This window comes from Ornithorhynchus anatinus, chromosome 2, assembly GCF_004115215.2.
Source record: "Ornithorhynchus anatinus isolate Pmale09 chromosome 2, mOrnAna1.pri.v4, whole genome shotgun sequence".
Taxonomy (NCBI): domain Eukaryota; kingdom Metazoa; phylum Chordata; class Mammalia; order Monotremata; family Ornithorhynchidae; genus Ornithorhynchus; species Ornithorhynchus anatinus.
In genome coordinates, this window is record NC_041729.1 from 52,189,928 (window position 1) to 52,216,938 (window position 27,011).

Consider the following 27,011-nt stretch of genomic DNA (forward strand, 5'->3'; position numbering starts at 1 on the left):
TTTTTATACCCAGTGCAGTTGTGTATTTTTAAAGTATGTTCTTTGAGTTTGTTTTGATATTCTGTAATGCTGGAAAAATTACTTTCATGATAAATAATGATTGGATATATTAGGTGCTTACTATATGCCATGCATTGGTGGGGGGATAATCAAATAGGGCAGAATCTGAGAGGGGGAGAGAGCAGGTATATTGCCCCCATTTACAGATGAGGAAACTGAGGCATAAGGAGATTAAGTGACTTGCCATGGCACACTGCAGGCACGTGGTGAAGCAGGGACTGAAACACGAGTCTCTTCCTCTGTGCCTGGTGTGGTGGTGGTAAATTAGCTTTTATTGGAATTAATTTGAGGTTCAGATCCATGTTACCACCAACAGTTTGTTCTATCTAATTTTAAGATGTGCATTTACAAATTGTTAGGTGGGAACTCTATGAAATAGTGTCTACCCCACATCACTGCAGCATGGCAGAGTGGGTGGAACCCGGGCCTGGGAATCAGAAGGTCATGGGTTCTAATTCCCTTGCCTGCCGTGTGACCTTGAGCAAGTCACTTCATTTCTCTGGGCCTCAGTTATCTCACCTGTAAAATGGGGATTGAGACTGTGAGCTCCACGTGGGACAGGGAATGTGTCCAACCCGATTTGCATGTATCCACCCTAGCACTTAGTACAGAGCCTGGCAAATAGTAAGTGCTTAACAAATACCATAATTGTTATTATTATTATCACCGTATATAAAAACATTGGTTATAGTTAACAGGGTAACAGTAAAATATTATGTCACCCCTTGTCCCAAGAGGCAAATGTCTTGTAGGAGGTTTCCAGATAGATGTCTTTACCTGTTCTATTTTTTTATTGGATTGGCTGGAAGTCTTGCCTTGGGACTTTTCCTTGAAGAATAATTGGATTGCAATTCCATTGCTTTATCTTCCAGCTATTAATACAAAAATCAATTTGACTTGGAGATGGAAGGGCCTTTTAATGTTTATAAAACCAACCGAACTTTTGTTTCCTTGAAAAATGAGCCTTCTGTGTTGAATTTCTTTAAATGATAAGGACTTTCAACATAGAGAATAAATTTGCCTGATCCAAAGCATGGATTATTTTTGGGTCCCATTTCCCTAAAAATAATGTAATTGTATATTGAAATAGTTTAACCTTGGATCACGTTGTAGGGAGAAACTGCTCCGAGCGTCTAAAGGTCATCGTCTCTATTATACAGTTGACCACCAACAGCCAGCCAGAAATAGTTGTTTAAGCCAGCAAGTCTAGGCCCTGGCCATACCACCTCCTTAAAGATCTGGGTACAGGCCAGATTTTGTAGCTTCAGGAAGGGGTTCGGTTCAAATGAGCCCTCGCAAAATGGGCCCCACTCCAATCCAATCTTTTCCTAAAGCCTCGTGGTTCAAATTCATTCTGTAAAGCTCAGGAGCAGGCCAGCCCAGGCCTGGAAATCAAAGGGCATTCTGAGCAAATCCACTAATGTGCCTCACTTGCAGCACAGCCCCAGCATGGAATACTGAAATATCTATATTCTGAATGACAGCTAGAAGAAATGCTGAACTGGAGAATAATTTGGGACTCACCCAGGGCTTCAGGCTATTAGATACACTTAGCTATACAGGTCATGTTTATGCAACGATGTTTTGTTGCTTCTTCAAGTCTTTCTGCAGAAAAGAGTAATTCTCTTTAAAGGATCCAATACCAACCAACCTTTTAAAGCTTTAAAGATGAACAAATCCTTCAGAAATCTTAAAAAAAAAATCCAAAGTGGAATAAAGTAAGTATGGGCTACTAGACTTGAGAATACAGAGTTTCAGTAGCCTGAACTCATATTCATGTTTTGGGGGGCATTTTTTGTTATTGGTTTGTTTTTTAATCCAGAAAGCATTTTCTTATTACATCAACCATCTGCTTTCCCCCTTACAGCTTTGAAGAGCCCAGCTGCATTCCATGAGCAGATAAAAAGCTTAGAAAGAGCCAGGGTAAGAAATTTGGATTAAAATATTTTGATTCTGAGAAGTCTTAAACATTCTGCAAGCAGAAGACAATTTTTACAGTATGTTTAGGCAACGAATAGCTTCTCAATATAAATCAAATACATTGTAATAGTGCTTTAATTATATCTCAGAGGATTATGGAATAAAAATGTCATGCTTATATCAATAGAAGACATTCTTAGTTGTATATTTGATATTTACAGCATAATGAAAGAATACAGTAATCACTAGTTTAAAAACAAAAGTTTATGCTAAAAGAAATTAAAGGGAAAATGTGAAACTGCTATATTAGGCATCTTTGATAATGTTCTGTCATTAGAGTGCATTCTGCCCTTTTCAAGTCTATTTGATGCTTTGCTAAAGTGTGGCCAACCATTCCTAAATCTGTAGATCGTAAGGACTGTGGAAGACCAAATTTTAGAATAACGCTATTTAAGGTTACTGGAAAAAATTTGGTTAACTGTGTGAAACTGAGCTGGTTACCTGATATTGTGTGGCTTATCTAAACTTATCATTTCAATACTGCTATTCAATTTTTTTAAATTATAGTAATTAAATTTTGCTACACTTTTCTCACTTTCTCACAAATTCACAAAAATGGGCATGAGATCTACTTGCAAGATAAGGTAACTTAGAAATCTTTAAAAAGTGTTGCCCCTAAATCAGTGTAAAATGAACCTTTGTATATTTTTTAAAGACGGAAAATTTTCTGAAGCACAAGATTCGTAGCCGGCCCGATCGTTCTGAACTCGTCAGAATGCACATTTTGGAAGGTAAGGGTGCTGCTATAATTAAGAGGAAATGATTATCACACCATCTCTGGCTATTCCCACTTTATTAACTTTTTCCCACAGTCTGACTTTTACTCAGAATTTTCCAGGAATATGATCCAAAGCTAGAAAGCTTCCTATTTTACAAGGTGCTAATAAAGATAAGGATGTGACAGAAGAGTTGATTGTAGTAGCTTCTGTAGTGGAAAAATTCTCTTTGATTAAGCTTTGATCATTCTTGTTGAATGGATGCTGGCGGGATGAGCAAACCCTACCTGTCTCTGGAGCCTGAAAGGGACCAATCGTAAAGCCAAGATGTTGGTTCTGCCAGCACTGCACCACAGAGAACTGCGGTGTTTTTTTCACTCACGCTGAGGCTGGGCCAGAGGTTTTCTCCCTGGTATGCCTCAGCTCTAGGCTACTCAGGCAGCCTGGAGGGGGAATCTTCTAGATGAAGCAGGAAGAGGGGGTGAGCCAAGCTGTAGGGCCAGAATGCCAGTGTAAACTCCACAGGACCACAGTTCCCCCCTGTTTCCAGGCCAGTGGCTCCAGTGCTGCTGGGTGCTTTGGCAGTGATAGGTGCCAAACCGGGAAACAGTGAGGAGGTGCAGCCTCACAGACTTTAGTAATGGCAGCAACAGTAATAGAACTATCGATTGAGCACCCACTTGGTGCAGTGTACCAGGCGATTGAGAAATTACATGTTCCCTGGCCCCAGTGAGCTTACATTCTAATAGGGGAGACAAAGATAGTGACAGGAGTAGTCTAAATAATTAAATGAACGAATACGTAGACAGTTATGCAAGAGTGCTGAAAAAGACTCCAAATGAATCGATAGGTGGAAGACTTGGATGATGGGTTTATGCCGCAAAGGGTGCGAGGAAGTTAAATGGGGAAAGATCGTTGATATAGGTGGGATTTTAAGATGGCTTCAAATGTGGGGAGAGGTGTGATCTGTTGGATTTGTTAAGAGAGGGGATTCCAAGCCCAAGAAACTGGGAAATCGGAGAGGGAGGAACAACTAGAGGGTTAGCTCCTGAGGAGCAGAGAGCGCAAGTTGGGAAATAGCGGGTAAAAGGAACACATAGGTAAGGTGGGGTGTACTGGTGAAGAGGAATTTTTGTTTGAAGGGAAGAGTCACAGGAAGCCAGCAAAGGGTTTGGAGGAGAGGAGAGATGTAGACCGAGAGATGCTTGTAAGAAGACTGATCCTTGCAGCAGCATGTAGGATGTATTGGAGCTGGGGAGAGGCTGGGGCCAGGAAAACCAGTGATGAGACTGAGTCAATCAATAGCCTGGCTGTGATGTGACCTACCGTGGCAGTTTGGGCGCAGAAGAAGAGGTCGATTCCAGAGATGCTGGGTAGGAAGAATTGGCAGGATTCAGCAGTTTGAATAGTCGTGTTGAAAGACAACAGAGAATTGAGGATGACACCATGGTTGCCGACATCTGGGATGGCGAGGATGCTGGTGTTTTTGCCCGAGATGGTGAAGTTAAGAGGAGTGGAATTAGGGGCAGAGATGAGGAGCTCTGTTTTAGATATGATGATATGGCCCAGCAATTCCAGAGCTTCAGTCATCACTTCATCCTTGGAAAATCTCCCAAAGTGCCAGGGTAGAAAGCTCACCCTCACTTAGCCCAGTCCTCAACGAGGGCAAGAAAAACCTGCGATAGTGGTGTGGAAGTTGGCGCCTTCTACCTTGCCCACCTCAGCTCCTTTTCCCTCTCCTCTCGTTCCACTCCGTTTCCTTCTTGTTTCCACCATCTCACCCTCTCTTCCCCTGTCACTCCCTTTCCAATTCACAGGGGTGGAGATAGTAAGTAGGATTGAGAATTCAGAGGCTGAAATTGATAAATTTGAGTTTCAGGTCTTTTTCCCCCAACGGGTGGTAGAGCTTCTAGTGACCCAAGATGGGTAAAGTCTGAAGAAGCAGTAACGGGACCTAAATGAGCCAAAATCTGGACCATCCAAATTATTGGAACCAAATGGTCAGTTGAACTAATGCTCTGATCAAAAGGCTACCCTCACCATGAATTTTTAAAACTCAAAAATTTAATCTCCAGAGCCAAGAGAAGTATTTGATTTAATGCTCGTTTCAGGGTGTAGAGTTTCTTTCATATAATACGGAGTATGGTGAGTGATGCAGTTATAGACATTTTAAAAATTATCAGTTAAAGAATAAATGAAATCAATCAATCAACTTATCAGGACACTAACATCTGATAGTAACCAAACCCAAGACTCATTATTAGTCTGATAAATGTACTATCACTCGATCGATCAATGATATTTATTGAGCGCTTACTATGTGCAGAGCACTGTTCTAAGAACTTGGGAGAGTATGGTACAACAGAATTAGTAGACCCGTTCCCTGCCCGTAACAAGCTTACAGTCAAGAAGGGGAGACAGACATTAATATGAATAAATAAGCAATTTATAATAAATTACTTAAAGATATGTATATAATTGTTGTGGGGCTGGGATGATTATCAAATGTCCAAAGGTGCATAGATGATGCAGAAGGGACTTCAACCTTCTAATACTGATAATGATGGTATTTGTTAAGCGCTTACTATGTGCCAAGCACCTTTCTAAGCGCTGGGATAGATACAAGGTAACCATGTTGTCCCACGAGAGGTTCACAGTCTTAATCCCCATTTTACAGATGAGGTAACTGAGGCACAGAGAAGTTAAGTGACTTGCCCACAGTCACACAGCTGGCAAGTGGCAGAGCTGAGATTAGAACCCAAGACCTCTGATTCCCAAGCCCGGGCTCCTTCCACTAAACCATGCTTCTTCTCTATGTATATGTAATATACTTTATATGTAATGCTATTCCAATACCTTATGGAGAACGGTATTATTCATATTACTAACACTTCTGTACTAACTTCAGCAGCCATTTTCCATTTATTGTAATAGAGAAAGCTTAAAAAATAAAATATCTGCATGTGTTTAAATTTGTGCATCGGAAAGCAATGGACGAACACGTAGCGGTCAAAATTGTGTTTCCTCTTTTAGAAACATTTGCAGAGCCGTCCCTGCAAGCCACGCAGATGAAACTGAAGAGAGCACGGCTAGCAGATGACCTGAATGAGAAAATTGCTCAGAGACCTGGCCCTATGGAACTAGTTGAAAAGAACATCCTCCCTGTAGACTCCAGTGTTAAGGAAGCGATTATTGGTAAATAGACAAAATGTAATTTGGCCATGAGAATCCATAGACTCTATAGGCAAGAATGGTTGAAACTGAACGTCATCATCAACGACAGCATTTATTGAGTCTCCCCCCCACACCCCTACACCTCAGAAAAAAAAATCTGTAATAGAATGAAAGCAACAACTTTGGTAAGCATGTGCCAATTGATAGCCATTCTTTTCCACTGTTTCTTTTTCCAGTGTGTTTGCAGGGCATCATCTCCAATAGAAAGCAAATTCTGTGGGTAAGAATCTTGGCACCTCTTGGCGGAGTCAGTATCGTCCTCTACGTCTGCACTTAGGTGTAAGGGAGAGGCAGGCACAGAAGGGAGTATGCACACATCGTGCACATAGAAGACCCTACACCTGGCAGACCCACGGGCGGGCTCAGCCCCTTGGGGAAGGCAGAGGCAGCAGGAAGTGAGCATTGCCGAGCAGAAGGAAACTGCCAGAGCCAGTGTCGTTGGAGGGCAGGAACGGATCATTTTAAAGCATCAGCACTGATAAGCAGCATGGCTCAGTGGCAAGAGCCCAGGCTTGTGAGTCAGAGGTCATGGGTTTGAATCCCGGCTCTGCTACTTGTCAGCTGTGTGACTGTGGGCAAATCACTTCACTTCTCTGGGCCTCAGTTCCCTCATCTGTAAAAAGGGGATGAAAACTGTGAGCCCCACGTGGGACAACCTGATGACCCTGGATCTACCCCAGCGCTTAGAACAGTGCTCTGCACATAGTAAGCGCTTAACAAATACCAACATTATTATTATTATTACTCAGGTCGCCTAAGGGATTTTACATATTTCATGAGCTGCGGCAAATCCCCACACCCATTTTACTAACTTTTATTATCCCAGTTTGGACTTTTGGCTCAGGCTGCTTGCAGTCTTCTGACCAGTATTACCTTTTCCACTTCCAGGTCAGTGTTGAAGCTGGGCCTCTCGGTGGAATGCTTTCCCTATCTTTCTGCCCTCGAACCTCAGAAATCTGCTAGATAATCAGTCTTGCTTACTCTGTTCAAAGCACTGTAATAATAATGGTGGTATTTGTTAAGCGCTTACTAGTGCCAAGCACTAGTCTAAGCGCTGGGGTAGGTAGAAGGTAATCAGGTTGTCCCAAGTAAGGCACAGAGAAGTTGTGACTTACCCATGGTCACACCGTGGACAAATGGTGGAGTCGGGATTAGAACCCACGACTTCTGACTCCCAAGCCTGGGCTCTTTAAACACATTCCCTGCCCACAGTGAGCTTACCGTCTAGGGGAAGAACCCCAGTTTCATGTGTAAAACCTTTCCTGACAATCCAGTAACTCCCACCATCCCTCTTACCTCCTCAAAATCTTCGCCACGTGTCTTTCTTAACTGTATGTCTCTACAATATAAATGGCAGTGGATAGTAGAATATGCTCATGCTTGGGTTAATTCTCTTCCCCAATTATATTCTTAATTCCTTCGGGAGAGAAACTACATCTGCCATTCCCTCTCCTGCCCAGCTACATTATTATTAGTAGTATAGCGCTCTGCGCAGGGGACCATTAATTTGATTGATGGGGGATCAGGAGGGTTAATATGTCTTCCAAACGGGTGTAATTTACTTCCAAAGAGTAGTTCTCATCCGGAGCATGCCCGAATGCTATTTAAAGTGAATATTCAAGTCTTTGAAAACTGCAGTTTTGCCATTGGATAATAAAGGAATTTTTTTCCCCTATAGGGGTTGGACAAGAGGACTACCCCCAATCTCAGGGTGATTTCTCTTTTGACGAAGACAGCAGTGACGCTTTGTCACCAGACCAGCCAGCAAGCCAGGATTCCCAGGGTTCAGCAGCATCCCCAAGTGAGCCAAAAACCAGTGAATTGCCATCCCCTGCAACAACCAACACAGCACCTCAGGTATCGTTTCTATAGTCAAATCTACCAGGCAAATATAACCTTGTAGAGTTTGCAACGTATGGTAGTAGGCCTTTGCTATGAGAGGTGCAAAATGCAGAGACATAACCAAGAGATTTTCCAAAGGAATAATGTGACAGGAGTTGTGACCGCATGTCATTTAGGAGCAGCGTGATTTGTTCAGTTTCAGTTTTGTCTGTGAGAGCTGAGATAAAACTGTTCCAAGCCGAGATGCTTTTTATTGACAGTTTCATCTTAATGGCTCACCTAAGTTGCATCTGATTTTTCCTCTCACAAAATCCTGTCCTTTTTCTCTTACATCCACAGTTTCTCTTATCTCTCTGCCCAACCTCAATTTGGCAGAAATTTTACTGCAAAGGGAAAATCTCAGGGTCATCCCATGAAACATCTTCATTGAGCATGGCTAGGTGTGTCCCTTTGGCAGGAATCTGAGAGTCAGAAGCATTTTATAGTTGAATTCATTTATTCATTCATTCAATAGTATTTATTGAGCGCTTACTATGTGCAGAGCACTGTACTAAGCGCTTGGGATGAACAAGTCGGCAACAGATAGAGACAGTCCCTGCCGTTTGACGGGTTTACAGTCTAATCGGGGGAGACGGACAGACAAGAACAAGAACAAGTTGAAGAAGGGGGCAGTGTTGGTAAACAACAGGTGTGCGAAACAGCCAGTGGGAAAGATCATTTAAATTGAGTCCAGCACTGTCCCCTACTTTTTCCCCCACATATTTGCCTTTTTTTTTAACTTGAAAGCGGCATGGCATAGCAGAAGGAGCAGATTGTCCAGTAGGGAACCTGGATTATAATCCTGGCTCTGCCATTGGCCTGCTCTGTGACCTTCAGCAAGCCGTTTAACTTCTCTGTGCCTCAGTTTCCTCATCTATAATATGAGGGTTAAATACCTGTTGTTCTTACCTCAGACTGAGGGCAACATGCGGGCCAGGGACTGTGTCCAATCTAATAATGTTGTTTCTATCCCAGCCGTTAGTACTGTGCTTGGCATACGGTAAGCAAAAAGGATAATGGCCGTACCTATTACTTAGATTATTAATCACTTAGATTATTTTTCCCATATGTGTAAGTGAAAGGATCAACACCCCCTTCAAAGCCTTATTGAGGGTGCATCCCCTCCAAGAGGCCTTCCGAGATTAAGCCCCTCCTTTCTTCTTCTCCGACTCCCTTCTATGTCACCCTCACCCTGACTTGCTCCCTTTGTTCTCCCCACTTCCCAGCCCCACAGCACTTATCTGAAATGTACGTATTTGTATTGATGCCTGTCTCCCCTGCCCCCCGACTCTCTAGACTGTTAGCTCACTGTGGGCAGGAATTGTGTCTGTTTTGTATTGTACTCTCACAAGCACTTAGTTCAGTGCTCTGCACACCGTACGCACTCAATAAGTTCGATCGAATGAATGAGTGAATTGCTTATGGCCTGCCTGTTAACTTTTATTTAGAAAATAAATCGTTTGTGGCTTTAACCACCTGGAACATGGCCTCACAACAACTTTGGTAATAGACTGGCAATCTCTTTTCCCTATATTCCAAGAACTGCTCTCAATCAGTCAATCGATAGTATTTATTGAGTGTGTTGTGTCTCTCATTTCCATTATTAAGGTGAAACTTGGTATCAAGCTAAGATCAGAAGTGAGGAACTTTCTTTAAAGTCGGTCCCACCCAGTGGGTTAACATTCCAGTGGTATTTAAAGCAAAATACAAATAGCAGTGTATCCTCAGGAAGAATAAGTATGACATTCTCATTGCCAGTAGAGTGCTTAGAAGAATTCAGGACACTTCTAAATTTAAGTGTCCATTTAGCAACATATTATACTGTTACTTAATAATACTTATGGTATTTGTGAAGCACTTACTGTGTTCCAGGCACTGTTCTAAGCGCTAGAGTGGATACAAGATAATCAGGTTGGACACAGTCCCTGTCCCACATGGGGCTCACAGTCTCAATCCCCATTTTACAGATGAGGTAACTGAGGCCCAGAGAAGTGAAGTGACTTGCCCAAGGTCACACAGACAAGTGACAGAGGCAGGATTAGAACCCCTGACCACCTGACTCCCAAGCCTGTGCTCTATCCACTAGACCATGCAGCTTCATGACTCAGGCCTTGACCTTATCCATTTTCACATGGTGAACTGTGTGTGCTTGGAGTATACAGGCTGCAATCTTCATTTTTTAAATGCAAAAAAAAACCAACTGCATGGGAAAAAGTGTCCTTTATAGTTAGAAGGAAAAAATAAACTATATTAAAGATTTATATTTGTTTTTATCCCAACTTCAACAGGAGCCAGATGGAGAAATTTCAGTTTGGTCTTTGGAATCTCTTGATGAAGTAAAAAAAACAACAGCAATGGCTCTGTTCATCTTGGCTAACTGTCTAATTGTTTTTCAATCTTGTTTAATTTTACCTAAAATCCACTTATTTATGCACCCAAGTTTTTCAATGTAAAAATCTGACTGCATTGAATTATAAAGGATGCTCTCTCCATATTCCAAATACTTACTTGAGGAGTTCTGCAGGTCCCTTGTATCCAAGAAACTCATGTGATATCTTTGGTAATCTCTTTGGAAATAAAAGTTATTCCCATTTCCATTGGCCATTTAGTATCTAGTTTTCATTGTCTCCAGGAAAGAGAGCAAAAATAATTAATTCGTAAACAGAAATTTTGAGCTCCATAATTGTATAATTTATGGATGAAAATTATATTTAACAGATTACATTCCTGGTGAATTTCCATTCTTTATCTTGCTTTGATTTCATTATATTTTCATTGTCCTTTTCTGAGCATCAAAAACCAGTCTAGGCCTCTTACTGATTAAGTGTTAAATTTGCATCCCATTCTAACTTCAGGACAACAATTTTTTAATTTTCCTTTCTTTCCATAATGCGGTACATTTCCTACCATGTACTTTTCCATCCATGAAGAAGCTTCATTTTGAAGTCATGAATACGGTTGGCAGACGTGAGGTTGGGGGAAACTTGGTATAAGTCATATCCTTCTGAAGTCTTTTTCAGAAACCCAAGAAACACAGTGACAGGTCCTATAAAAAATTTTAAATCCGTAAGAAAAGCTGGCAGTCACTTCAGAAGAGAACACTTAAATGAGAAATTTGCCATATTTTGTGTATGTCTAGCTGACGCACTTACTTCCTGCCCTCAAAATCCAAAAGCTAATTACTTGAAAATGTAGAGTGTTGAGCTCCACCACATCCTTTTTTTGAAATGTAAATTGAAACAGTGAAAATATCCATCTTTTAAGTATGTATTTCTGGGTGGTCTGGAAGAGACAATAACCCTGCCTGTCCTTGGGTAGTTGTCTGCATTTTGAATTGTGATCAAAGTGCAGCTGGAATGCAAGTTGCCAAAACATCAGTGGAATAAATATCACACATGTTGGAACTCAATTTATTTTATGCTTCAGCAGCTCTTAAAACAACAAAAATCTGTGCATAATTATGGACCGTAAACCACAAAATGGTTACCACGATTGTTGTCGTGACTTCCTTATTTTAGAATCTTGAAGCTTTTTTTCAAAACCTTCATCCTTTGAATTGGTAACTGAAAAGATTTCTTATTACAATAGTGAGCAGGAGCTGCCAATCAGCACAAGTTGTGTCATGCATGAGCATGTACGAGTCATTCGGGCATTCTCCCATGTGGCTGAGAGGAAAATCAGGAGGTCATCCAGTTCCTCTCCCTACTTCGATTCAGGAGCTGATGTAAAATATCCCAGACTTTTGAAATAAAGACGCCTTCATCCTATATAGTTAGCATTCAGAATTACTCAATACGTTCATGACGTGGGGTTGGATATTGCCCCAATCACCTACCTCTCTTCTTGCAAAAGCTGTGTCCAAAGCTTAAGGTAGATTGCATTTTTCTGCAATATATGATTGAATCATCTGCCCTAGATTTAGAAGCACACTAATATCCCACCCACAAATCTGGAGACAACTTGAATCTTTCCTTTATTATCAATAATAATAATGGTATTTTTAAGTGCTTACTATGTGCCAGGCACTATACTAAGCGAAAGGGTGGGTACAAGCAAATCAGGTTGGACACAATCCCTGTCCCACATGGGGCTCACAGTCTCAATCCCCATTTTACAGATGAGGTAACTGAGGCCCAGAGAAGTGAAGTGACTTGCCTCAGGTCACACAGCAGGCAAGCGGCGGAGCCAGGATTAATAATAATAATGTTGGTATTTGTTAAGCACTTACTATGTGCAGAGCACTGTTCTAAGCAATGGGGTAGATACAAGGTCATCAGGTTGTCCCACGTGAGGCTCACAGTCTTAATCCCCATTTTACAGATGAGGGAACTGAGGCCCAGAGAAGTTAAGTGACTTTCCCACAGTCACAGTGCTGACGAGTGGCAGAGCCGGGATTCGAACCTATGACCTCTGGCTCCCAAGCCCGTGCTCTTTCCACTGAGCCACACTCCCAGGTCCGTGCCCGATCCGTTACGCCGTGCTGCTTCTGTATACCCTTACAGTACCTCGTTGTTTTGCAGAAAGCAGAATATAGTTTAAAAGTGTGTTGAGCATCCTAGATTCCAGGTATCTTTCTTTTGTTGGGTCTTGAAACGCGAGGACCTAAAAGGAATAACCAAAACCACTCTCCCTTAATTAGAAAAATACACTGGCTAGAGGGCAGTCGTCGCTCCTTGGCACATGTGCCCACAGTGATCTAAAAGGTAGGAGTAATGAAAATGATATTTATTAAACATCCACTGTGTGTAGGGCACTTTTCTAAGCTCTTGGGAAGTGCAAAGCAAGTGGCATATTCCCTGCCTCCTCGTAGGGAGGGAGTGCTCCAAAATATCCAAAGCAGCTGGGAGGATAGACTCTGCTACAAGGAGGTCACTGGAGACCTTCGTGAGGGCAGGCTAAATCAAGTGAAGGGCTCAAAAGCATGACTGCAGTGAGTCAAGAAGAATGTATAGGCACAGGAGAAAGCGCAACAGATTGTGCTGGTGATCCAGTATTGGCAACACCGGAAATATTTTAATCTACCTTGACGTTTGCCCCGGCTTTTTCGTGTTCGCGAGACCACACAGACAGATCGGGGTGGCAGGGGGCAGAACTTTCCAGAATCATTTTTAAAGGAAAATTAAAAGGAAAAAAGTCAATCTTTTGTTAAGGTAGAAAAGACTCTCTGTTCTGTTAATTTAGAACATAAAAGTCAACCATTTGGCAGCAGTGTTTTTCTGACCTATTCTTCTATGATATTTGTTCTTATAATCACAGAACTAACAGAACGGAGACTGGCAACCCATGTGGAAAAAAGTATTGGGATTCAGTAGGACGCTACAAAGGGTAGAAAAGCACTGGGTTGTATTTTTTAAGTTGCTTTCAGTCGATACCTAAAGTGAATGTAGAATTTTATAAAAGATCTAGAAGATGAGACACTGTATTTTCAGAATTTTAGCTAACTGAAAAGGAAGTTTGAATAAATTATATAGAGCAGAGAAAATTAATACCCATTTGACCTCTTCAGAAAAATGAATAAGATATTATTTTCTTACTCCCAAACCAAGGCAGAGCCAAATATGAAAATAACCTCCCAAAATCTGGTACTTCAGAAATGAGGAAAAAAAGAATTCCCTCCATTCATCTTTGCCTCCCCGCCTGGGTCTGAAACCAATTTCCTGTATTGGTTTCAGAGCAGTAAGGTGCTTAGAATAACAGGTGTTCCAGTTTCTTGGATTCAAAATTCCTAAAATCCAGATGTGCGTTGATATTTCCGTAGTTAACTAAACCTTGTAAGCGTAAAATTCAAACAAGTGCTATTCATATTTTCCTGTCAGTTACTTAGGTTTGGTTTTTATCAAGATGAAAGGTAATTTCCTCATTTGCTAAGAATTTGTGGAAATCAACCTGACTTGTATTCCCACATTTAACTCGAGTCAAATGTCTCCCATTGTGGCCTTCAGTCCCTAAGTATTGGAGCCCCATCTTTCAGAAGCCTCAGTGAAATGGAAGAGGAGATAATAGACCCTGGCCACAGAAAAAATAATTGGACAGCAGGCCAAAATCCTAATAATTTTCAGGCCAGATCTAAAAAATTCTATGAAAGCCCAAGTAAGAATTTTAATATGAGCTCAAAAAATACCACAGTCCAGATTCTAGGCACATTCAACGCCTATTGCCGTCAGGTACACCTTGGTTGGGGCATTTTGTCACTCTGGACCAGACCGATGAAATTTTGGGAAACTGCTGAAAATTCTTATGGGCCAATTTTTTTTTAATCTTACTGTTATGGCAGTTTCTTGTATCATCTCTTCAAGTACCATGTCGGTACAGATTGTATTGAATTTTCTCAATATGAAAATTGACAGGCTATTTAGGGTGCTTATTAAGGAAGTGTGTCAACTGAAATGAAAGCAAACCACATGATGACTTATTGATAAATAATAAATAGGTTCCTTGCTGATCTATGCAACCTCACTCTCTGCATGCAAAGAACCATTCCAGAAATAATAAATTATCTTTCAAGAAAAAACATTTTTATAATTACATAATGATCTACCAAAAGATATCCTAAACAACTGAAAAGGTAACAATTATTTGAGAGAACTACAGGGCCTTCTACTTGCATTTTTGAACAGTTTCATTCTAAGTAAGAGTACCCAGAGCTCTTTAAGCGCATGTTTCTCTTTTTGCCCCTAATGAAAAATGTGTGCAACTTCTAGATATTATCTCCTTCCCTACATCAATTTTAGGGAATAAAATTATAGTTTAATCCAATAAGGAAAAAGAAGATCTCATGACTGCTTTTAAAATAACGATAGAGGTGTTAGGACCCTTTGGAAATTTTCTTTTGCATATAGTGTCCAGGCCTTCTTCAAACAAAAACAAAACTCTCAGGTGAGGTTGCCTTAAATCTATTTCAAACTTAATAATTGGACCTTAACCTTTCTCCAGTGGACTGAGTTATAATAATGTTCACTTTCACAGTTAATTGAAAATGAAGCCCCTGCTTAGACTCAGGTCTCTACAAGCATTCTGAAATGGATGATCTGAATCCCTTCATTATTTAGGGATACAAAACTAGTGTTATAATGCCCATGCTGGTACCGAGAGCCTCCTGCACTAGTCATTGCTCATGCCAGTACAGAGGTAGAAATATTTCAGAAGCTACAACTGGAGAGATAGTGGCACTTAAAAAGGCCTATGATGATACCTGCTTTCGCCACAGATTGAATGAAGTAAAATCCCAGCACGAGGGGAAGTCATAACTCGTTGTGCTTAGATGTTGAATTCTAAGGAACCCACCAAACTCCAGAGTTCAAGTTGTGATTGTCACCTCAAAGAGGAAAATGTAATTTACTGAATGGTAGGTGAGTCCTTGATACTTTGAAGCCCAAGTATTGTGGTGAGAAGATAATTTGATTCCATGTCAAATTAATTTGGTGATTTTGTAGTGCAGTATTGTAGTGTATTGAGAGGGAACTAAAAAAAAGATAACCTGTGTGGAACTTAAAATGATAAGAAAATGAATTTTGGCAGGAAAATTTTTGATAATAGAGTTCTAAGGTGCAGATCGTTTGTCATAACAGTACCTTTCCATCCTCTAATAAATATCACAAAAACTTGGTCATTTTAAAGTAGACAGAGAATGGGATCTCATAAAGTGTATCAGATAGACATTTTATTGGGACTTGTTCAGTTTTAGAGGGTGACTGTGGGTTGAAGACCCAAATATCTCCATTTTCTAATCCTACCCCAGCTACCTGAAAGGGGTGTATATAGCATTTGATCTTTTATTTAACTGATAAAATGATTCTCACAAAATCTATGAATTTGTGATTATTCTTTTAAATATACTGCAGGCATATCCCATATTGAAACCAGGTTATGTGCTTTTGAAGTGTATAGGTATCCTGGGCTAAGTTTTCCAAAGACTTAAAGGTTATCAATTAACCAGAATCTAATGAAAATAATAATAATAATGGTACTTTTTAAGCACTTAGGCATCAGGCAGTGTACTAAGCACTGGGGTGCTTACAAGGAAGTTGGATTGGACATAGTCCCTGTCCTGCATGAGGCTCACAGTCTTAAACCCCATTTTACAGATGAGGGAACTGAGGCTCAGAGAAGTGAAGTGACTTGCCCAAGGACACACAGCAGATAAGTGGAGGGGTCAGGATTAACACCCATGACCACCTGACTCCCAGGCCCATGCTGTATCTTCTAAGCCCACTGCCTCTCTAGAGCCTCTAGAAAATTAATATCAAAGTCCTCTACCTGCTAAATGACGATGATGATTCCTCCCGTCAGGAACAAGCTATAAACCTTGGTCCTGTGACTTCGTGAACCCTTCAAGAAGGAGTTGATTATAGTTCTGATGGTTTGTGCAGAGCCACTTGCACTCTTTCCTGCTGGTCACGTTCCTGCTAGTCCATCGAGTGAGCGAGCTGACGGTGATACCTCTCCAGCCTGGATCTCTTTTCCTTTTCTCCAATTACCTATTTCGTCCTGCCTTCAGGAGATTTCTATCTGGATGCCCTGCCGTCATCTCAGACATAACATATGCAAAACAAAACTCCCTTCCCTTGCACATCCAACAGACCACCACTCTCCCCATCTTCAAAGCCGTACTAAAGATCATATCTTCTTTGAGAAGCCTCCTCTGACTAATTTCTCACCTCTGAACCCTTCTCACCGTCCCTTCTGCGTCTCTACCTCTTTTGGACTTTGATACTCATCCCACCCCCAACACTTACGTACATACGTGTCCTTGTACTCCGCTGCTTCCCCATCTGTAATTTATTTCAATATCTGTATCCCCCCACTAAATTGTCAGCTCCTTGAGTCTCCCAACTCTATTGTATTGTTCTCTCCTAAGCAGTTAGGTCAATGCTCTGCCCGTAGCAAGCCCTCAGTAAATACCATTAATTGATCAAGTAGGGTTTGCCCATGATGGAAAAGTAATTCCACAGGCCACATTTAGGAAGGACGAGGGTTGGAGAGACAGATTGGATGAGAGGCAGCTGATTGTGATGCTGTGGTTAGATGGGTTAGGGCGGAAAAGACAGGAGAATTGGGGTACAGAGCAATGCTCAGTGGCCCTCTCTCCGAGGGAAGTAGTGAGACTGTTGATTTCACCATTCTGACCCATTTTCCTCCAAAATTCCTTTTTTCTACCAAAAGGAAGGTGAATTCATCTTTCATAACTCGATAATTTTGTTTGCTGGATTTTTACCATTCACCCTTTCCCATATTTTTCACCAGTACTCATCAGCATCTCTCCCTGAATTCCTGAAAAGTCCCTCTGCTGGTGATCAACCTACTACCCGCGCCACCGTTCCTAGCCTCCCCACAAATACTGTGTCTTCGACAAAGCCCGGACCAGCCCTGGTAAAGGTAGGTACTCGACGGAGAGACTAGATAACAGCCTTTGCTTAAAATATTTGCTGTAATTAGAGTGAATCTAAATTTTAGACTATGTTTTTGTCACTTATGGCACTTACCCAAGTTGTACAGCGTGTCTTTAGCTTAGACCCTTCAGGAGAATCCTCAGTACGGAGAACTGAAACGTGGACGGACTTGCTTGAATGGCAGGCATTCATGCTGCCATCTTCAACAAACTACCTATTGTTTTCCAATTGTAGAGAAGCCCCACAAAATTTTGCCAGGAAATTAAAAAAAAAAAAGGAACCTACCAAACTATGCAAGTCTTGAAAAATACCAGAAACCAGACTATAGCCTATCCAGAACTCTACCGCCTACACAAGTGAAGGAAATTCTTTTTAACAGTGGTCAGCAGTTGAAGCTAACTTGGCCTCGATATTACATTAGGTATATTTTATGAACTTACATTCAGATATTATCTTTAATATATGTGAGGAATGTTCTTTGGGTGTGTATACGAGACTATCACTTAATGTTTTCCCGGCGATATTATGACATGGCAAATTAAATGTTTATAGACCTAGATACATTTTGTTTTTCTAAACTTTGAAGCTTGAGGTTACTAAGTGAAGATTGGTCTTTAACGTGTTTCTGATAAACTTGAGATTGTGTCTTTCCCACATTTTATGTGGAGAGAATCATTTGCTGTTGTTAGTGCTTGAAACAGATTTGGTGTTAATAAAGCAGTCCCATGCAGGATTGTAAAATTGAAGAGGAAAGAGATGAGTTTTGAGATGGGCTTTTCCCTGTGTTTAATAGATGTATTGTGAACATGTTGCAATACATCTATTCATTACAGGGGCGAAAGAAACCTTACAGATGGCATTTTGTGCCTTTGGCAATCTGAGATTTTAGGTAAATATGAAATAAAAAATTAGAGTTCCTTTACTAAATTAGAAAAATTGCACCAGACCAATATAACTTGCTTGTTTTAAGAGGCAGAGTATGTAGCAAGGGGCACAAGTAAATGCCATGGGTTTCAAAAAGGCCTTGATTCTTTCCCATATGCAATAATAAGAGAAAACTAAGCAGTTGTTTTCCATACCCATAGAAGACTGAAGAGGAAGCAGCACTTACTATTTACACCAAATATTCCAGTTGGACATAAAGGTGGACTTCCTTATTGTAAAGGTGGTTAATTCCTGAACCAAGCTACCCAAGCAGTTTGAAGAAGATCTCTGAAGAGTTTAAAAGTAGATAAACATTGGTTGATAGTGGATAGTTTAGAGTTTTCACCTGCCTTAAAGCAGGACGTAGGTCAGGAAACATCCTGAGGCTTCTACCTTTATTAAAAGTCTTTGAATTTTTCAAGTAGTGTGGCCTACTGGATAGAATACAGGTCTGGGAATCAGAAGGACTCGGGTTCTAATCCCGTTCTGCCAGGTGTGTGCTGTGTGACCTTGAACAAATCACTTAACTTCTCTGTGCCTCAGTTCCCTCATCTGTAAAATGGGAATTAAGACTGTGAGCCCCATGTGGGACAGGGACTTTGCCCAACCTGATTAGCTTGTATCTACCCCAGCGCTTAGAACAGTGCCCAACGTTATGTGCCAAGCACTGTTCTAAACACTTAACTACTAGTTAAGTGTTATTAGAAAGAAGCAGCGTGGCTCAGTGGAGAGAGCAGCCAGGGCTTGGCAGTCAGAGGTCATGGGTTTGAATTCCTGCGCTGCCACTTGTCAGCTGTGACTGTGGGCAAGTCACTTAACTTCTCTGGGCCTCAGTTACCTCATTTGTAAAATGGGGATTAACTGTGAACCCCATGTGGGACAACCTGATTACCCTGTGTCTACCCCAGCGCTTAGAACAGTGTTCTGCACATAGTAAGAGCTTAACAAATACCAACATTATTATTATTGTTAATACCATAAAAAATAACTTTCTAATGAAAGGAAGCTTATTCAGAAGTAACACGTTACTGCAAATTCAGGACAAATACAAGTGCAGAATGCAAATAGACTCTCTAAGAACCCTGCTGATGGAACCCATACTCAAATTTAATATAGTCAATACTTTACACAGTAAACCTGGATAAACATCAGGTTTTCCAAATAAAATGTCAATGATAGTGGCTTTAGATCTCAAACATTACATATTGTTGCTGTCGACAAAATAGAGTGCAAGCTACTTCTTAGCATTTTCAGATTGACATTTCATAGACATCTCATTTATAGTATTCAGTACTCAGCTGTGTGACTTTCCTCTAGCCACGTACCCTCTCTGGGAAAATTTATAATTGCTTTTATATATAAAGTTCTGGTCGGGGACAATGACTCCCATTTTTGCCGGTAGGAAGATGCTGAGATTAAAATTGATCAGAAATTATTTTGGAATCAATTAATGCAGACTAGAATCAATTAATTGTATTTATTGAGTGCTTACTGTGTACAGAGCTCTCTACTAAGCACTTGGGAGAGTACAGTATAACAAAGTTTATAGATACATTCCCTGTCCACAATGAGCTATAGTCTAGAGAGGGAGACAGACATTAATATAATAAATTCCAGATATGTACGTAAGTGCTGTGGGGCTGAGGGACTGCTGAGTAAAGGGTGCAAGTCCAAGTGCGAGGGCGACACAGAAGGGAGTGGGAGAAGAGGAAATGAGAGTTTAGTCAGAGAAGGCCGCTTGGAGATGTGTTTTTAATAAGGCTGTGAAGGTGGAGAGAGTGATCATCTGTTGGATATGAAGAGGGAGGGCATTCCAAGCCAAAGGCAGGATGTGGTCGAGTGGTCGGCGGCAAGATAGATGAGATTGAGGTTCAGAGACTAGGTTAGCATTAGAGGAGTGTATGATGGCTGGAAATGATAGTTTCAGCAATATTTGGTCACAAAATGGCTTCTGCTACCCTCCATTAAGTGCAGACTAAGGCCCTCCCTGTCAGTTCTCTCAGTTTTATTGTGACGGTATATTTTTCATGATATTTGTTAAGTACTTACTATGGGCCTGGCACTGTAATAAGCACTGGGCTAGATAATCTGGTTGGACACCATCCCCACAGGGCACCCAATCTTCATCCACATTTTACAGATGAGTGAACTGAGGCCCAGAGGAGGTAAGTGACTGCCAGCAGACCGTGGCAGAGCCGGGATTAGAACCTAGGTCCTCTGACTCCTAGGTCCGTGCTCTTTCCACTGGGCCACTCTGCTTCTTGGTAGTTTCAAGTTAGAACAGTAGAATTTGCGGTTTCATTTTACTCATTTCTTACGCCTGTGACACCTCAAATGGGGCTAAATCTTTTTCCTCTTGCAGGTAGCTTGAGTGAGAGGGGTGTAGCCCACCCCAATCTAGACTCCTCAGCGGAGTCAGTGATTCAGGAGAGTGGAGAATTCATTCGTGTCATGAATGAAGAGCTAAAGAGGATTTGAGTGTTAAAGTGTCTAAACCTGCCAATAGTGAATAATTCTTGTTCTTTTCCCTTTTCCTCTTCCCGTTTTTTCTTGGCTCTTTTGGAGTCCTGTAGCTTTCCTTCTCTTGACTGCTTTCTTTAAGTATGGGGAAGACAAAGAAAGCCCTAGTTTAGATGGTATTCCTCTATTTTGATTTCCCTTGGAGAATATTATTTGAAAATAAGTCAAGTATTGGAGGTAAAAAAAAATCTACACTCACTGACAAATCAATGGTATTTGAGCATTTACTATATGCAGACTACTCTATTTCTTGCTCAAAGAGGAACCCTCCCTCTGTCATTAAATGAGTGCAATAAAACTTGGGACTTTTTTATGGAAAAGTCTTATTTCTGAGATGCACCTACCCGTAGCCTTTTTGGCGGAGCCCTATTGCTAGGAGACCTGGGTTTTATCCCAGCTCCATCACTTGCTCTCTTTCTGCCCTTGGACAAGTGACTTAAATTCTCTGTGCCTCAAGTACTTCATCTGTAAAATGGGAATTAAATACTTATTCTCCCTCCCGCTTAAACGGGGAGTCTCATGTGGTACAGGGTCTGTGCCGGACTTGATTGCATTATACCTCACCCAGCTCTTAGCACAATGCTTGATATCTAACAGGCGCTTAAGAAATAGCACAATCATTATTGTTTATTGCAGTAAACGCATGGGAAAGGACAATAGCGGTAAACCGCTACTCTCGAGGAGTTTACATATAACAGTGGACGTCAAGTTCAGGCTCCTTGCTCTTTTTCTTTCCCCACTATTCTCACGTTAGGTAGTGCTGAGTCCTACAGGCTTCAAAACATCTCCCCCAGTAAATTGAAATATTTATGTATCTCTCAGTTAATCAGTGGCATTTGAGTGCTGAACTAAGTGCTTGGGAAAGTCCAGTAAAACAGAGAAGATAGGATAGACACAATTCCGGCCCTTGAGCTAAAATACGCTGGTGAGAGTAAACTCCTTGAAGGCAAGCACTGCATCTTGTGATTCTTTAGGATGTTCCCCAAGTGCTTAGGACCGGGCTCTGCGCACAGTAAGTGCTCAATAAATACTGAAGATGATGGTGGTGGTGGTGGCTGCCGTGTAAAGTTCAACATGGCAACAACAATGACCTTGGATTTTGTAGGATGTGTTTAAAAACTTCCCATAATAATTCAGCAGTATCATCAGTCAGTGGTATTTAGTGAGTATCTCAGTGGATAGCACTGTACTAATTCCTGGGAGAGTACAACAGATGCCAGACATATTATAACTACCCTCCAGGAGTTTATAAACTAATGGGGTGGACTGACTAAGGCTAAGAGTTATTTCCAAACAAGTGGGAACCAGCGAAAGAATAAGGATATGAAAGAAACTAGAACAAATGTATCAGGTGAAATAGCTTAATAAATACATAAATAGGTAAACATAAGTACCGAAGGTGGGAAATTGAGAACAAGGTACCGTTGAAAGCTGTTCATTAATAGCAAGCTGAACCAGCCCAGGCTTATTCCAGTATTATTGTACAGAAGTATTAGCTAGTATTTGGAATTTGGGGATTTAAAAAATCTGAATGTTCAGCACATATTTAGGCAATGCAGCATGTTAGCATCAAACCTCTTAGCATCCATAGAAAAATATTTGGCTGTAAAGAATAAAATGTAAACCCTTAGTAAAGCATTCTGGGTTCATAGGGCTTTTTAAAAAAAAGTAATAGTAATAATCTGTTTTTTGTTTGGAGAACATTCTTCACATTTATCCCCATTTGAAATCATGCCAAGTCAATTCATTACAGTGGTTTTGAGGAATTTGTCCTAAGAAGAAAATTTGTTGTAGTGGTGATGTTCTGCTGTAAGTTATTTCCTTTCTTTGAAAAAAAATCTTAAGAAGTCTAACACAGACAGGGAGGGGCAACATTTCTCGCCTGGTTTCCTTTATTCTATAAAGCCAGTGTTTGAAGGACTGATGGCGGGTAGCGTGAAAGCTGTATTTTAATTCATACTGGGCCATTAAATCAGTCAGTCAGTGGTATTTATCGGGCACTTAGACTAGTGAGGTGACCTGCAGATTCTCAGTGAAAATGATTAAATTATCTGCAGATCTACAATTGATAAAGTATCTGAGATAAAGGAATGCAGAAAGAAAATTCATCTGGATCCGGTTCATTAATGTGTCCAGGTTTCAACATTCTTAGGCATGTATGGGTTTGCAAGTACTCAGTTCTTTGAGGATGATATGAGGGCAAAGGAATTCACCATTGTTGTAATAATAATTGGATGGAGCAGCATTTAAAAAAGGTGATCGTATGTCCACATTATCTAATGACTATATTAAAATAAATTCTGCTGCAGTTCGAAAGGTTTGCAAAGTATGTCTTCATGGGAAAATGTAATTCATAAAAATACCTGTTTGAGGCCCCTCCACTACGTAAAAACTGCTTTATATCTGCTTTCTAACTAAACCTTAAACCTATTTGTAAGCTTCTGTCCACTGTTTGTACTTTTATCACAGAGGTTTGTATGAAACCTTAAGTAACTTCAATCGTGAATCTTACTGTCTTTTTAGAGTGCTGCATGAATTTAAAATGAGTCACTCATTTAAAATGAGTCATCTTTGCCCCAGAGAATGTGCTGGATACAGTCTACAAAAACAGAACCCCGGGGGTGGGGAGAGGGGTAGGGTTTTTAGACAGGTGTCTTCAGGAATTGCCCAAAATATTTTGTTTTCTGCGAACGACTGGTCATCTTCAAAGAAATAAAAATAGGATTTAAATGCTTAAGGTTTCTTTCCAGCACACACAGTTCTCAAAATCATCTGCTAAAAAGAAGAAAAAACCCACAATTTAAGATGATATATAATTAACAGATCCATAGTATTGATTAAATCAGTAAAGACCAGTTTGCAAAAATAATCTACCTTTGCTCTTGTTAGGAGCTCTCGCACCAACTGTATTGTCTGGTGAATGTTTCAGCAGGGAGTGAGAAGAACTAACTCCTATTAGTATCTGCACCTCTGCTTCCACACCTATACAATGAAAATAAGAATTCCCACCATTTAAGGGTTTAAAAGGCTCAATCAGGAAATAGTCATTAACTCAGATTTTAGAGGCTTAATTTGCTTGAAACAACCACCCAGAGAAGACAGGTCTTCCTCAAAGCCACTAGACCAAGTGTCCTCAAAGAACACTGCTTTGCAAACCAGCTCCTGACTGGAGCACTAGAATAACTAATGTACCCGCAATCCATCCCCTTCCCCGTAACATAAATGGATTTTTGGAGGTGAAAAGCCACCTTGGGATCAAGTGATTCTCCTTCTTCCTTACTCCGGAGGCAAAGGAGCAGTTAGTGTCTTAAAAGGAAACACCCCCACCCCGGAGGTTTCCCAGTTCAGGGAAGATACAGACTAAAGAGAACTGTGCTAAGATTCAAATTGGTGAAGAAATAATGGAAGAGAACAGAGAACAAGTCGGGACAGAGATTGGGAATTGAAGGGCCCATGAAGTCAAGGACTTGGATTGGGTTTTAACATTAAAATTCAGCCTTGAAGGCATTTAAAATATTTGGCAGTAGGGTCAGAATTAGAGAAAAAGAGTATAACCTTGACAGCAATAGTTTGAGAAGTGTAAAGGGTTTGTAATGCTCAAGTATTGAGCAGTTGAAATAAAGAAGAATAGATTTGTGTAGAGAAAAGCAAGATCTTTGTACGTCCCCCACTTCCTGTAATGTTCAGTCCTAGACAGATACACACAGAAACCAGCAGTATTTTCCTCTTTAGGTGTTGAAACATTGACAAAGAAAGTAATCCTTATTAGTGTCATGCATTGAGTGCAAATTTTTAGTTGTTCCTGCTTTTCATCTTCCATAGTCTAACACTAGCAGGGTTCACAATATGAATACTAGTGAGATAGGGAAAGTAAACTGTTTTGTATTTTTTGTGGTTTTTTGATAGTACCTGTCTTGTAGAAAACATGCTTTAGCCAGATCTAATTCAATAAATCGAATCACAATTCAGAAAATAATTGTGGTATTTGTTAAGCACTTGATCGGTGCTGAACACTGGAGGAGTTGCAAGATAATCAGGCTAGCATAGTCCCTGTTCCATGTGGGGCTCATAATTTGAGAAGGAGGGTGAACAGGCATTTAATCCCCATTTTGCAGATGAGGAAACCCAGACCCAGAAATATTATGTCACTTGCCCATGATCGTACAACAAGCAAATGGCAAGTTTCCCTGGCTCCCAGACCTGTGCCCCATCAACTAGGCCGCCCATTGAGGGTTGTTTTGTTCTTTGTTTTGTTTTTTCAGGGAGAGAAGATGGGTGTTACAGAGTTGAATTCATTGGGATTTAATCTAGTCTGCAAAATCCTTATGGGTAGGGATCGCATCTACCTACTGTATTGTATTGTACGCTCCCAAGCGCTTAGTACGGTGCTCTCAGTACAGACTCAGTGAATACCATTGATAGGAGTGTTGTCGGTCATTTTAATTATTGATATTGGTTGTTCCTCATGTTTTTAGATGACAGCACTGAGGACGAAATGAACCCTTGGTTGTGGGTGTGCTGCAAGTGGCCTCACCGCACTAAGCACACGCAAAGACCATTTCTGTTGTTCTGATGCTCTTAATTCAGTTTCTAGCCATTTCGCATATTTTTTTTCTTCCCAAACCACACACCACAATTTGACTTCTGAGATTTTGAGGTTTTGGGGTGGGGGTTTTTTTGTTTGTTTGTTTTTTTAGGTTGGTTTTTTTTTTGAAACCTCCAGATCAGCACTGATACTAGGCAGGAAGAGAAGTAATCAAGCAGATCAGCAGATGGTTTTCTGCTAGGTATGAGAGAGATTAAAATGAAAATAAAATGTGCCAAATCTGCAGGTATTTAATTAAATATGACTCAAAGTGAAGTTCCAGTTAGAGTAAAGCAATTGCCAACATGAAGATGGAAATACTCTTAACTCCTTTTCCTAGAAAAAAAAGTGGTAACTTTGACAGTCGGCAGCCTGGACTAGGGGTAAGTGGCTTTACTGATGGAAGAAAGCTAGCAACTGAGGTAAGAGCTGTGTGTATGATCGCCAGTAGTTCAGATTAACCAAACCGAGTTGATGGTATTGTGGAAGACAATGCTGTAGTTGTCAATCTGTATCTTCTCTAGTCACCCTGAATTGCTCCTGTGCACATTCCAGGAGAAATGGCAGACTCAAACAGGAATGTGTGAAAATCAAAATTCATTTTCTAATCAAATGAAGGAGTTTAGAATCTTGAACAGTTGACAGAAGCAGTTTGATCGGTCATGTGAACCAAAGGGCTCTAGGGCAGTGTTTGGTGCTGTTGAAATTGTGAGAATTTGGAATTGCATTTAGCGGTGAGCACAAAACTTAAAATCCTGGCAGTGTTCTGTCCATTTAGTTTTGTGAGTACAAAATTACTGCTGAAATATCACTAGTTTTCAAAAAAGCAAGTTGTGTTTGACTTGTGTTTATTTTGTGAGACTGTGCACTGAAATGGTGATTGGAAGAATAACTTGAAGGAAATTCTTAAAACAAGGGGACAAGAACTCTAAAATTTTGCTTTTAAAGTCATAAGACCCTAGTAAGGCAGAGTGCTCTATTAAAAATTGGATATATAAAACTAGTGACAGCATAATGGAAAGTATATAAATGATGAATACTTTACATGCTAATGCATTCCTAGAACCAATAAATGATATTTCCAGCATTTCTATTGCAGTCAGTAGTGCCTGGCATATATTAAGTGCTTAACAAATTATTATTATTATGGTTCTTGTTAAGCTCTCACTATGTGACAAGCACTGTACTAAGAGCTGGGGTATATACAAGGTAATCAGGTAGGACTCAGTCCCTGTCCACATGGGGCTCACAGTTTAAGTAGGAGGGAGTAGTATTTAATCCCCATGATACAACTGAGGCACAGAGAAGTTAAATGACTTGTCCAAGGTCACTCAGCAGACAAATGGCGGAGCCCAGAGTAGAACCCAGGTCCTCTGACTCCTGGGCCCTTGCACTTTTCCACTAGGACATGCTGTTTCACGGAGTAATATTAAGTGCTTGGAAAACTACATAAGATCCCTGCCCTCAGGGAACTTACAATACAGCAGGAGAGACAGACACTAAAATAATTTGCAGATGGGAGGGAGAAGGAAAGTGGATCAGTAGATGGTCTACAGGTGGTTGGGAGTACAGAAGTTTGCAGTTGGCGCAAGATGTGCCGAGAAGGTAGTTGAGGGATTAAGATCCTGAAAGCAGAGCTTAACTATGAGAGTTGTGCATTTTGAATTCGTTGCCTCGTCGGACCTTCGCGGGGTCTTTGATGGCAAAGGCCGAAAGATCCAG

The 27,011-nt window shown here is 40.8% G+C and overlaps 1 protein-coding gene across 6 annotated transcripts in view; it reads left to right on the forward strand.

The window, feature by feature from the left end:
- Nucleotides 1-27,011, forward strand: part of MRTFB (myocardin related transcription factor B) — a 224,048-nt gene that overhangs the window by 162,518 nt on the left and 34,519 nt on the right. For all 6 annotated transcript variants that reach the window (XM_029058491.2, XM_029058494.2, XM_029058493.2 and 3 more), the window contains 5 exons: nucleotides 1,928-1,983; nucleotides 2,696-2,771; nucleotides 5,790-5,951; nucleotides 7,669-7,847; nucleotides 17,115-17,246. In XM_029058491.2, coding sequence (XP_028914324.1) covers nucleotides 1,928-1,983; nucleotides 2,696-2,771; nucleotides 5,790-5,951; nucleotides 7,669-7,847; nucleotides 17,115-17,246 — 605 coding nt within the window. The remainder of the gene's footprint in view (nucleotides 1-1,927; nucleotides 1,984-2,695; nucleotides 2,772-5,789; nucleotides 5,952-7,668; nucleotides 7,848-17,114; nucleotides 17,247-27,011) is intronic.